General features: G+C 42.6%; 1 protein-coding gene across 1 annotated transcript; it reads left to right on the forward strand.

Annotated features, from left to right (window-relative positions):
• The first annotated feature begins 202 nt into the window (after nucleotides 1–202).
• On the forward strand, nucleotides 203–13,202 carry inka2 (inka box actin regulator 2). The gene is made up of 2 exons (XM_040159649.1): nucleotides 203–283; nucleotides 10,266–13,202. Exons 1-2 carry the CDS (start codon nucleotides 212–214, stop codon nucleotides 11,517–11,519), a joined length of 1,326 nt encoding a protein of 441 aa, XP_040015583.1. The 5' UTR covers nucleotides 203–211; the 3' UTR covers nucleotides 11,520–13,202.
• Nucleotides 13,203–13,741: the final 539 nt, after the last annotated feature.

Raw genomic sequence — 13,741 nt, forward strand, 5'->3', positions numbered from 1 at the left:
TTTTTTTTGGTAATCGCGGGATTCGCGTCATTACGAACCGCGCGCGCATTCCTCAGCAGGATTTGCGCATCTCCGATTGCATATTGTTGTCTCCCTTTTCATTTTCCCACCCGGGAGAAAGCTTCCACAGTCATGCCCGAGCGGCGCCCGGCGACGCGTTTCATCTGAAATCACTGTGATTGAAAGAAAAAAATTTAAAAAAAAAAAGGAAATGGAACAACAGCTCCCCAAACCAGAATGCAAAAACATGGATGCGTGCCTGAGACGACTGAAGCAAGAGCTGGTATGTTCTTGTTGTATCTTCTTCTGTCATGCGATCAGCGCTGTGCCAATTTATTCGTGTGTGTTTTAAACGCGCAGCGTTTTTAATCGGCAGGCGTTACAATCGTAAATGATACATTTTTTCTCAGACATCAAATCAAACATGTCGCTCTCTTTGCTGTGTCCTGACAGACTTCTCTATGCCTGGCTGTCGTATTACGGTTTTTTAGTTTCAGTCGGGGGTGCATGTGCAGGCTATTTATTTTATTTATTTGTTGTTGTTGTTTTAAATCGCATTAATTTGTGTAGGCTTAAAGCTTTGCGCAGACCAGAGGCATGTGTACATATCCTCCTCCTCTCTGTCCACGCATCTGGAACAGATGCTTTAAGCTTAATGGGCTCAAGACACTTCTTCTTTTCATCCTCTCCTAAGCTGCGCTGTTTTTGGTCTTAATGCTTGTAGCTTCCTAAAAGAAATAGATTCACAGAATATTCTTATTTATTTTACTGATTTTAATCAAGTGTTGCACCAGACTGCGAGGTCCTGCAGTCAGAGAGTTTCATCACACGATTATGCCCTAAATGAATTTGTTAGTCTCCCTTATTTATTTATCTCCTCTCCTCTAATAAACACATTTGTTTGATGGTGGCAAATGTAGACTGCAATCTCCTACCCCCTTCTTTAAAATGTAAAAACAAAATCTGGAAGCTGCACCCTCACACCCAAATCAATTGGCAGTGACACAGTGTGTAGCCCCATTTTCAAAAGAGCCTTAACTGGCACAGATTTCATTTGGAATCATCTTCAAAGCAGACAGATTTTTTTTTTTTCCCCCCCTTTTCTTTCTATCCAGCCACTGGCCCACAGAAAATCCTCGCATGGCTGCGTGTTTTGCAACATGATCTGCTCTGTGACTTCTTGATTCGCTACTCCAAATTAGCCACACGTCTGTGAAGTGGCACTGGAGATTTTAGGGGCAGTAGATGTTGATGCCAGGAGGACATGTTGCGCTATAGCTGCCACAACTCAGTTTGGTAGCATAACAGAAAAAGTGTCGTGCCACGCCGGGGATCAAACAGGAGAACAGAGAGCAGATGCCGGTAAAAACAAGCCGAGGCAGTCTCCCCCTGCACAGGACCATGTGGGATGCAGTCTGTTGTTCAGAAAACGAAGGGTGTCTATGCCAAGAGGTTGTCACTTTTCTTTCCACTGTGACGGATTCTCGTTCAGTGCTCACTGGAGAGTGGCAAACCGGCTCCATCTGCGACACAGAGATCACAAACATCTAACAACCGACTTACAGCTGCGAGGCAGAGTCAAGTGGTTCTTCAATGTCACTTGTAACTATGCTTCAAAGACTGTGACGCAGTTTTAAAAAAGGACCACACCAGTTCTTTTGCATATTTTGGACCATTTACTACATAAACTTTAAACGATATATAAACAGTTTGCAAACCATACTGCTCCGTTTTATAAATGTTAGTGTATTTTTTTCCACCAGGTATCCATTGGTTTCAATTCATTTCTGTCGTGTATGAAAATCAATTGGTAGATTCTTCAAAATTGCTTGAGTTGTTTGATCCATCGCACTCAATATCAAGTCTTGATCAATTCATTTTACTTCTTTGTTATTCAGTCAGACATTATGTTTATGTTAGCTGTTTTCTGTTGACAGGGGTTGTTATTTTGCCCTAACCAATCAGTAGCGGTTGATGAATCCATCCGGTCAATGTAACTTTGACTTGGCAAGAAAGCTACGGTAATCTTCTTTAGGCGGAGTATACTGAAACCAGGCTGAGTCTCAAGTCTCTGTGTTGTATTTAAAAAATAATAATCAACTTTGTAAGGCGTACATGATGATTGGATACAGGGCCGAAATTGCAAAAATACTGGCATTGGCCTTTAATGTGTTGTAGAGTCTATAGCATTATAACAATGTGTGTGGGGCATTCAAAAAATTACAACCGTGACCTCAATGCTCCACAGTAGGCACCACTAAAAACCCATTGCACAGCCAGCTCTAAAATGGGAAGAGTGCCATAAGGAAGGGGGGGTCCGTCTGTGTGGGGTAGTGTCAGGTCACGCTTGAACATTTGACCCTTGACCTCACAAGACCTGGGGGGTATTTCTCGTGACCACATCCAACACATCAGTGACACTGAAACTCAAACCTAAAGGATTAGTTTTCAAGTCAGGAATGTAATGTATCATCATTTTTCATCTTTCTATGTGTGTTACTGAAAACAGAGTTCGTCAACAAGCTGTTAGCTTCCATTTGATCCTTTAAAAAGCACTACGCGGCTCCACAGATATCCAGAGGCTTGTGTATAATGCCAGCAGTGAAATATTTTTAAGCTCGTGCATGACTCATTATTCATACGACAGACAAAGAGTCCTTCCTGCCTGCGTGTAGTCAAACACTCACATGCCTTTGACTCACCTTCACTAAATGTAGGGTTCACACCTGCTTAACAGTGTCATTCCAGACACTGAAGCATAAATCAGAGCTTTTGATACCATCACCACTGAAGCTGATTTTACATGCGTCATGCTGCTTTATCCCTTTCACACCTGAGGCAAATTTCAAACCTGTCTGTCACCTTAGAGTTCAATCACCAAGGCTGGCAAACATGAGGTCAGGAAATCTGAGAAAAATACACAGAAGTGCCAAACCTATAGTGTGTGGAAAGCTTGTGTGCCACAACAATGAATATTATTTGTTACCTTTAGGGCGTGGGATCAGAAAAGTGAACACAACACAAAGCATTGTAGTGGTTTAACTTTAAGCTCGTTTGTTTTGTGCCTCCCTCATGGCTCCTGTTCTCCAACCTGCCCTTCCTTCCCCTCGGCTAAAATTGGCCCAACTCTGAGTGGCAGCTGTGGGGTTTTGCGTGGGTGATCATTGTGTTTGAGATGGAACCGCAAACCTTTTACAAAGCCTTTTTCTCCATCATGGCATCACGCACATAACCCGTTATATCATGGTTCGCAGAATGGAAAATAAAATCACTGCCCAAGATGACAAAGTGCAGTTTTATTTAGGGTACATTGTTTCTAGAAACAACTGAGTGGTCAAGTCTGCTGCTGTAACCACATGTAACGTGAGGTTTAAGTCAGGCTTCAAATTACATTTCGTTTTAATCTTTTTTTTTTTTTTTTCCCCCCACCAAAAGAATCTTGAAATGTTTACTATCTAATATTGAAAAAGTGAAGTGATATTTTGGCCACTTGCAGGCAAGAGAACCAGCAGTAAACAGGATATTTCCAAATTATCACCTTATAAAGCTGTGAATGTGTTATCATACAGATGCCTAATTACACAACCCACGGAGCAACGTTAGCATTAATTTAGAGTTGTTTTTCTGGACACCTGACGAATGTATGTTTAATATTCACTCTTCTTTAAGCTATTTTGGTCTCCAATGACCCTAGTCGGTAACTTTGACTCGTTTGGCGTGCTGCCTGCTGCAACTGGTAACAATCGGTGAGAAAAGTGAGAGTGAACAAGAACAGTTAAATCGCAGGATTTGGTTGTAAAACCAAAACAACGAGCTGAAAGACAATACCACACTAAGTAGAGCAGAGGGGAACTGCAGAATTGGGGGAGAATTTTCAGAGTTTGTCACTACAAGCGACCAATTCCGCATTACATTTGATCCACTGTTAATATAAAAATATTGACTGCAGCTTTAAAGTCTATGGAGGCCCATTTACTCCCATTATATTTATACTTCATCACCTGCAAAAGTACAAACTTCAAATTCCAAAATGCTCTCTACAAACCTGAAAAACTAGTCACATAACATGAGTTAACTAATATAATGCGTTTAAGCTGATGCAGGCCCATTCACTCCCATTATAACAGTGAACTCATACGCTGCAAAAAAAAAAAAAAAATCAAGCCAATCTTCATGACAGCTTACAGCAATCACACACATTTTCTTCAGGAAATGTGTCTGTAATTTTACACTCCTTTTCATGATAGCCTAACGTCACACTTTATGTAACTGGACTGGAGCATTGGCTGAGCACTTTCACTGCCCACACACGAGGTGCTGACGTGAGCTGCTGTGTTATCAAGCATCTATCTAACGACTATTGCTTCCAGTGAAGATTTACAGCCAGGAAGACAACAGATTGGGTCCCAGACTGTCTCCAAATATCATCTGCCAAAGATGATGATATGCATCCTAATCATCCTGCATCTCCCACAGCAGCATCATTTTCATGATGGTGTAAATGAGCTCTAGCAGGAAACAAGCTATTAAACCACCTCCCATCTCTCAAAAGGCCGTCTGGGACACTTTGCTGGGCAGCAGGTCATAGAAACAGTGAGATCTGTTTTAAATAGATTTTCTTTTAAAAAGGGGCAGTTCATCCAAGGTTCCGTTCCCGTTTCCAGCTTCAGATATTTTTGTTGTTTTTCGCCAGGCCTTTCAGATGTTTGACTCATCATGCAGCAGCGTCACCCCTTTCCAGAAAGAGTGTCGCCGTTACTCTAGACAATCCAAGGACTTCACTGTCGGGAGTTTTTATTAAGGACTATTTCTTTGGTAGATAGTAGTTCCAACAAAACGTCTGAAGTCTGGATTATCCAGAGTGACCAGAAGACAGCATTTCTGGAAAGAGATGCTACTGTAAATGTTATAAAATTGTATTTCCATTTACCTCTATTCTACTGAGGTGGAGGCAGAGATCTGAGAAAATATTATCTCAAAACCCTGCCTAATATTCCTCGGAATTACATCCATGTTAGACATTTTTGCACCTCAAGATATTTGTACAATACCACTGCTCAGTGCAAGTGCAATTTGTAGTGTGCCCTTTATGTAATGAGCTGGAAAGTAGGAGTGTGGAGGTCAGGGTAGTGGATGTAGGGCTTCAAACTTTTAAACTTTTAAGCTGATTTTATGCTGAGAAAAATTCTGAAAAACAAAAGTTGGTGTCTACACCATGACCAAATATAAGAGGTATTTATGTTCTGTATTCTTTTGTTGAACATTATTCACACATATCTTCCTCTCCTGAACATGCCCCGAGGGCATTCGGACCAAAGAGAGTCACCATATAAAGTTTTTCGTCAAAGAGGCATTCATTGCTGTGTGCACAGTAATTCATTTCTTTCAGTGAATGCTGCACAGCTTTATTGAACTCTTGATCATGATACCAGGGTTGTGCGCAGCGGTCTGTGGCGTGTCCAGCAGTTAAGTCACAGAGACCCCCTCTGTATCCCCCGGACAGAGACCCCATTCCTGTCCTTGACCCGACACAGCCCACCATTCATTTTTAATTAGGAGTGGAGGTGGAGGGAGGGTGGAGTACACCATAGCTGTTGCTGCTGCTGGCCAGCTCGTTCTAAACAGGAAGACCTTTTGGGTCTGATAACTTTGGTCTCACTGTTTCCTCCCCCTCGAGCCAATAAGAAATAAACAACAACAGTGAATAGCCTGTATTTTATTGCCAGAATAGAGCAGTAGTTTGGTTCTAATTTTTGTTTGCTTTTTTCCTACACCTAACAATCCAGCTAATGTATATGAGTGAGCACAACATGCATGCACACACATCCATGCCTTTAAAAAAAGATACTGACTTAATTGACGCAAAGCAAGTCTAGACGTGTGTGGATTTTTGAGCTCAGTTTGTTTGCACAGTGAATTTATTTTCCCCTACGTAAGTGAAGGAGGTAATATCAAGGCAGAGAGCTCGATCTCAACAGACAGCAGAGGAGAAGCATTGATTTATTTATACTTTGTGGTATTTAATTCACTTGCATGCATATTGAAGGGCCTCTGAATGCGTCTTCGCAGTAGGTGGATCCTGATGTGAGAATATAAAATAAAAATCACCAACCAGCGGATTTTTTTTAAATTAAAGTTGTCCTAACTTTCTAATAAACCTTTATTTCACAGGCTGCCAGCCATTGTTCTTAAACTCTGAAGCATTCACCCCTTAATTGGCAATTATGTCTGGTTGGCTGGGATCACTGTCGCCAAAAGAAGAAGTAGGGGGGTGAAGGGGGAGAATCTGGACAGTCCCTGTTTTTCTTTCATTCATTCAGCAGATTTTAACTTGGCTCGCTTTTTTAAAATCATCGTTTTTATAGAAATACATGTGTGATGGACTAAATGGCTGAACTACTTTTGAGTCTTTGGTTCAAAAAGAAGATTTAACTAAACTTCACAAGACTGGGTTAATGATGCCAGTGTTTGTGGGCAGTACAGCAATTCCCTGCAGCCCTAATTTCATCCCAGTTCTCTTCTTAAATTAGATTAGACAGACATTTTTTCTCATCTCCTTTTCTTCCGGTTAAGACCTTCAGGTGCTTGTGTGCGTCCTGTCAGGCCTGCGTCTTCTGTGTCTTTGTCCTAACGAGGCCCCTCAGCTGATTCACACATTGTAAAAGTGGGACATCTCAGGATGAACAACATCTGCGTCTGAACTAGAAACTGCCGCGGGACGTTGTTTTAAAGTCACTTTTAGCATCCTGAGTAGAAGGCAGGATAAAGGTTGAAAAGGCTGACATATTTGGGCCACAAAGTGGCAGTGGTGGAGTGCCCGGAGTTAGTTGGCATGGTAAAGGTGGAATAATAGGGTTTAGTTTACTACTGTTCCTCCGCTTGTTCCCCAGGGCATAATATGAATTATTAATGTTGCCTTAGAATAGAAATGCCAGTAAACAACTCAGTGTGTCTTAAATAACCAGGGGCTGCAAACCTGGACGCCTGCATTTTGGGGATAATGGAAAAGTTGCATGTGAGTGCTAAATAAATGTTTTTGGTTTGCATGTGTAAACAGGTGCGGCCTTCCATACTGCATAAAAACCGTCTGCTTAGGAGATAACGTTTCAAAGACAAATTTAATACATATAAGTGGTCCAGATTTCAGCAGCAGCTCAGAATGCGGTAATCCCCTCAGCTGATCCCTGCACAAAGCCACATGTCTGCCTCTAAAGATGTGACAACGATACGTAACTCCACACGTCATCTTGTCTTCAGACGTGTTGACCTTTGATGTGCAGGAAAGTAAACCATAATTATGCACTCTTTCCCAGTCTCTCCCAGGACACAGGCAATTACAGCTAATGAAGTCAGCCATATGTGGAAGGCAGAAAGACAAGAGACAACCTGATTGTGCTAATTACGCTTAGCTTCATTGCCTAATTTAGCGAGCCAACGGGAAGCTGGGAGGGCTTTTGTTCCCAGTGTGTGCATTGATAGGTTTATTATCTGATCTTAAAAGCTATTGTCGCCCCCATGCACCTACTCAGCCTTGTGTTAGTGATGAGCAAAGTGTTTTAACCCACATGTTTAATGACGATGGTGCAGGGTATTGGAAAAGTGTCAAGGTACTGTACAGACCATGAAATGGCCTTTGAGTACAGTGCAGAAGCAGTTAAACAGAAAATTAATCAACAATTTAAATGATCAATTAAGTAATTTATCAAGAAAGAATGCCAAACAATATCTGGTACCAGCCTCTCATATTTAAAGATTTGTCTTTTCTCTGTTTCATATCATTGCAATGATTCATATCAACAGTCATTGTAAGACTGTTGGACAGACAGGAAAAAAAAAAAAAAAAAAAAAGCTATGTAGACGTCACCTTGGTTTTTGTTACATGGCAACATGCTAACCTGCTCACGATGACAATGCGAAAATGCTGATGTTTAGTAGGGATACTGGTTACTATGGTCGCCATCTTAGATTAGCATATTAACATTTGCTAGTTAGCACTAAACGCAAACTGCAACTGAGGCAGATTGGAATGTCATTAGTTTTAGTTGTATCTGGTCATAAACCAAATTGGTGGACAAATTAATTTTTTGACATGACTTTGACTCCTGCATGAAAATGTTAGTCATCACCAAAGTGATTAAAATTCATCCTCTGGGGACCATGAACGGTTGTTCAACATATATTTCGAGTCTATGTAACAGTTGCTGAGAAATTTCTGTGTGCACCAAAGTGGTGGACCGACCGACAGACCAAAAGGGCCACTTTTAGAGACACACTGCTAGCCTGGCTCAGAACAATTAAAGAAGTCAGTACGTGTTAAAAATAACAAGGGGCTAACAGCAACAAGGTAGATATGTATTGTTGCTTATCCATTACATCTGTCTGTTTTCACAGAAACACATTCTCTAACAACACTTCCTTCTCTCACGGTGATTATAGGACTCTTTGTTTATGATGCTACACTGTCAGTTGTCCTACACAGTTACTTTTCCCACTTGGGGGTCAACACAATCACTGCTCCCCCAAGATTAAGTATCACAGCCTGGTGTTACACCTACACCCCCTCCTTCTTCCATCTACAACCCCCTCCCTCATGTTCTTATGGTGTCATCCATAATTGAATCCATCAATAGTTTTCTCTTCGACATCTAAACATATGGCGAGGGATCGCTCCCCATCGACCCCCCCACCCCCCTCCTCCCCCTCCATCCCTAGTCATCCGGCTGACTCTCACCGCCCCTTCGCTCCTTCTCACTATCTCCCTTCTCATTGTTCAGTCCCTTTCCGCTTGAGTGGACCCCCCCCCACAGTTTGGGGATTATGGTCTAGACGGGCAGTGCTGATTGGCTGTCACACCCTGCGGTGTCCCCCCATTGGAGAGAGATACATATAGGGGCAGTCACACTGATCTGTTTGAAAGGTGAGAGACAGTGACAGAGATGCCAACTAATAACAACAGAGACAGAGACAGGGATATCCATATATTCTGCTTCGTGAGAGTTTATAGAAGGTAAGGTGTGGGTTTTTATCTCTTAAAAAAAAAAAAAAAAATCTGTATTTGTTTTATTGAACGGGCTGCGAGTCATCTTGGTGTTTCTTGGCAGTTGAAAGACATGTTTTTTATTTTCAGACGTTATTTAATTCTAAAGAACTCAAATCAGATAGGCTTCTATTTTGAGAACAGCTATTTTATTTGCATTAAAATGCATTCATGTTTAGTTGACAGGTATTTGTTATGTGCTTTGGTATAACTGATCCTGACTGACAGCTTGATTTATATGGAAAAGACATTGTAATCTTCTGTAGGTGTGCTTTATACATTTCTCACCCACACGCTCTGGTACATTTTTCAAAATTCCTGAAATGCTCGCTTTCCACAGATTTTTTGGGGGGATTTTTTTTTAAAAAGGGGGGGGGGCTGTCTGGCAGGTTTACTCATCAATCAGTTGCTACCTTAGCCAACATGTGCATGTTCTTAAATGATAGAATATAAACCTGTTGTATCAAGAGAACAGAGTTAAAGTCTGGGTCATGGTGTGCAATTATTCAGGCCCGCAAGTTAAGACACAAGAGACACAGGATGCTGCCTCCGGGCTTCCTGTCTGCCTTCAGGAAAAAACGGTTAGTCAGGTCTCATGACACAGGCTCTTAAACAGATGAGAGTGGAAAGAGAGAGGAGGAGGAAGATAAAAGCAGAGCGTATGACTGCTGCTGCACAGAGGGAAGTAAGAGTGAAGGCAAAGAGCTCGGAGGAGAAAGCAAATATGAGATAATATGAAATGGAAGGACACAAAAAGAAAAAATTTAATAGAAAGCTAGTCTGTTTTACAGCTGTCATGGGTTGGATCCTCTCTCATACGCAGGCCATATGGGACCCTGGCCTGTCATCCAAAACTAGGTCACATGACCCATAATTAAACAAGGTGCGCAGCTTGAAAAGCAGAAGAGAAGAGCACAGAGTAACTGACACAGAGACAAAAAGCAGGTCTATTACTGTGATTTTTATTCATTAACACTTATTAAATGCTTTTGATACTGCCATCTCATGAGGATGTACAATTTGGATTTGTGCTGGTGCTAAGAAAAATGATGATGAAGAGAGGGGACAGTGAGGACATCAATCTTTGATGGATGAGATGGGACCTGCATGGGTCAAATGACTGAACTGATGAGCTCTGCAAGATCTTTTGCTCTTAAGCTGAACTGAACATTTGCTTATTTCTGTCTTTGATCTTCATCTCTTTATTGTTCTCTCCATCTCCCTGCAGCTGTCTATGAAAGAAGCCGGGGATGGCCTCCATGCTCAGATGAATTCAATGATGGGAGCCCTCCAGGAACTCAAGCTTCTTCAGGTTCAGACAGCACTAGAAAACCTCGACATTTCAGGTCGACCCATTAACCGAGGGATCCCACATCCTGCTCCGCCAGCTCCTCCTGACGCATCAGCTGCAGCAGCTTCAGCTTCAGAAAAGGATCACAGGTCCTGCTTTAGCCAAACTCTGCCAGAGGAGCCCAGCCCAAGTCCAATGCCAAGTCCAAGGCCATCTTTGGAGAGCAGAAACACCTTCAGTCGAGATGACAACAGCCCATCTCGAAACAGAAGCAGCCTGAGAACCTCGTCTTCCTCAGTGTCCAGTCTGGAGAATGAAAGCCACAGAAGCTCAATGACAGCAAGAAGTGAGAACGACCTTGACTCAATACCCAGGAGGTGGTCAGGATACACTGCCCCCCAAGTGGACTTCTATGGACCAATGGTGGGAAACCCTCCACCGGAACCCTACCCTCACCCAAAGGCTCCCCATTGTTCTCAGGTGGTGGACCTGCCTGGCATCCTGTACAGCCTGTCCAGAGAGGGCCCTTCACTGGACAGCGACTACTCCCAGGACAGCACAGATGACGCCAGCGACTGGACCTCTTCGCTCATGAGCCGCAGCCGCAACCGTCAGCCCTTAGTGCTGGGCGACAATGTCTTTGCCGACCTGGTGGGTAACTGGCTGGACCTGCCTGAGGTGGAGAGGGAGGAGGTGGAGGAAGAGGAGAGGAGGAAGAGGAGAGAGGAGAGGACAGTGGATGGAGGAGCAGACAGACTGGACACCCCAGCTCACCCTCTCCGCCTCAGCCGCTCGCAGGAGATCTGCAGGAAGTTCTCACTGACCACAAATATCTTCAAGAAGTTCCTGCGCAGCGTCCGGCCCGACAGGGACAAGCTGCTCAAGGAGAGGCCCGGCTGGATGGCTCCTGAGCTGCCAGAGGGAGACCTCTTTAAAAGGCCGAAGAAATTGGTTCCTAAAAGTTCAAAAGGCAGCTTCTACCTGCCATTCTGGACAAATGGACAGCAGGGTAAAGGCAGGCCGTGTCCACATCTATCTGAGGCCGAAAGGAACCACCAACACCATCAACACAGCTTCCCCCAGTTCCACCAGCAGCCATTTGCAGGGATTTATTTAGACAGGAGACAGCCAGAGACTGGTTCAGAGAAAATGCAGCCCTTGTTTGACTACAACACAGCTGTGTGGGTCTGACAGTGAGTCTCAGGCCAACAAACTGCCAATGATGCCAGACTGAGTGAGTGACAGGTGTTGGGGGATTTTGGCTGAGCTGGAGTGGAATGAATGAATGAACTACTGAGAGGCTTGGATACAGTTGTCTTCCAGAAATGAACCGTTGAACTTCCCACCCACGACATGATTCTCCTATGACAGAGATTATCAGAACAACATTTTGTCTGACAATCCTAAAACCTAAAGCTTGTTTGCTGTGTGTGTCTGGGTGAGTGAGTGTTTGCTAAAGTGTGTTTAAGAGAGAGACTTTTTTTGAGGATTCATGCTGCAAGTTTTGTATTATTCAATTTTCTTCATGTGCGTTAATGCATGTATGACTGAGTTGTCTGGTTGTCTTAAAAGACGGTACTTAGAAAAGGACATCTTCCTCAGAATGTCACCATTATTACAGTTCTTTATATAAACATTCACAGACTTTTTCCACTTATATGCTACAGGACATACTCTCATATCTCACTTCTTTGCATCTATGAATAGAAACACAAAGTGTTGGATTGCATGGTTACTGTTTTTATAAGCGATGCTTCAAACAGCTGTTACTGAACGCACTGCCACTAAACACAGTCATAAGCTCCTTTTTGTTTCCACCGGGCCTTGATACCCTGGAAACTCAGGTTTAACTGAACCTGTCGGTCTCATTCACCTTGCTCAGGGAATGAATGCAACACATGAGGAAACAGACACCGCCCACATTTAAATGGGATTTATATACAGTTTAGAGAAGTCTTGCCTCATCCCATCTTGCCTAGAAAGACATAACAGCAATACAGTGCATGACTAGTCCAAAGATTGCACATTAAACTTTGAGATTTGTCCCTCGTGATCAGCGATGTTTTGCTTGCTGTCATCTTAGAAAACACTCGGTTTTCTCTCCGCCATGTAGACACGGCACATGTTGAGTCAACTGTCAGTCCTCCTGGGTTGTAACGAAGAGGGAGGTGGGGGTGAAGATGGCACAGCCAACCACGATTGCTGACTGCCAGCCATCTGGTACCCGGACGTTATGTAAAGCTTGTTCAGGCTCAAAGAAAATGCAAAACGGCTCTGTTAATCCCAACGCTTTGTAGATGTACTGAATTATGACGATTTTTTTACGCACTGGATATACAAAAGGTGAATACATTACAGGGCTGTAACAGTGATGATACAGTTGAGAGTGCAGGTCAAGACCCATATCTCTATCAGACAGGATCAAGGTAACAGAATAAATGTACAGAGCATTGTACATATTTGTCATCAGGCAATTTACAGCAATAAGAGACATTTTCTGTAATATCCGCATGATTTTCATTATTCTGCACAGATAAATATGTCACAGTAACATTACAGTTCTTACCAATACATGTAAACAAAGCCACCACATTTGTACTTGAAAACCACAAACTGATGAGTTAATATTTAACCTACAGTATCTATTCTTTTGTATCATAATAAACCGTTTCAGTGTCTTTCATTTCAAGCAGCATGATAGCAGTTAAAAACAAACTACGGCTTCCCTCACAAATTCATACAAATAGCAGGATTCCCTCAGGATTATAGATTACACTGCCCGCTCTAACTCAAAACACTTGTTTGCGTTTATAGAGGACCACTGTTATGCAAGGACAATCTGATACTCTAACTTATTGTTACAAAAAAAAAAAACCTGTGAATTTCACTCAGTTTTAAATGCGATACCAGACCAATCAATTTAGCCAGCAGGGATTAGGGCCTTAGGTCTTTTGAGTGTCTTGGCCGGTCCATCCATATGGTGTTGTCTCAGTATTCAGGTCAATTCGTACCACACAAGCAGAGGGTCCAACGCAGACACAGAGACAGTTTTTGCCGAGTCTGAGATGTCATATCACACGGTATGTGTATGTAAATGTAACATTTATTTCTTCCTATTTACAGTTGTCTAAGTGTCATTTTAAGCACTGTTGTTGATATTTTTCATCAGGGTTCTGCGAACCTTTAGTAGGGATTCTGTGTCATGTGCACTGTAAAACTGTCACTGACTCTTTGTAAATTAAATCTGTTTTCAGAAAGAAATGTCCTTTTGTGTCTTCACTCTTGTTTTGTGCATCAAGTGGTGACTGTTACTTGGTGTGTGAAACCACTTGTTAGTTTTTGAAGTGTGGAGCTGAAACTCTCCAGTAAGCATCTGGCAAATGGCATCTATATAAAGATGGCCGGGCAATATG

This window comes from Xiphias gladius, chromosome 21 (assembly GCF_016859285.1).
Source record: "Xiphias gladius isolate SHS-SW01 ecotype Sanya breed wild chromosome 21, ASM1685928v1, whole genome shotgun sequence".
NCBI classification, from domain to species: domain Eukaryota; kingdom Metazoa; phylum Chordata; class Actinopteri; order Istiophoriformes; family Xiphiidae; genus Xiphias; species Xiphias gladius.

Coding starts and splice junctions, on each gene's coding strand:
- inka2 (XM_040159649.1), top strand. CDS start 212: ATGGAACAACAGCTCCCCAAACCAGAATGCAAAAACATGGATGCGTGC. Junction 284..10,265: donor GACGACTGAAGCAAGAGCTG/GTATGTTCTTGT, acceptor ATCTCCCTGCAG/CTGTCTATGAAAGAAGCCGG.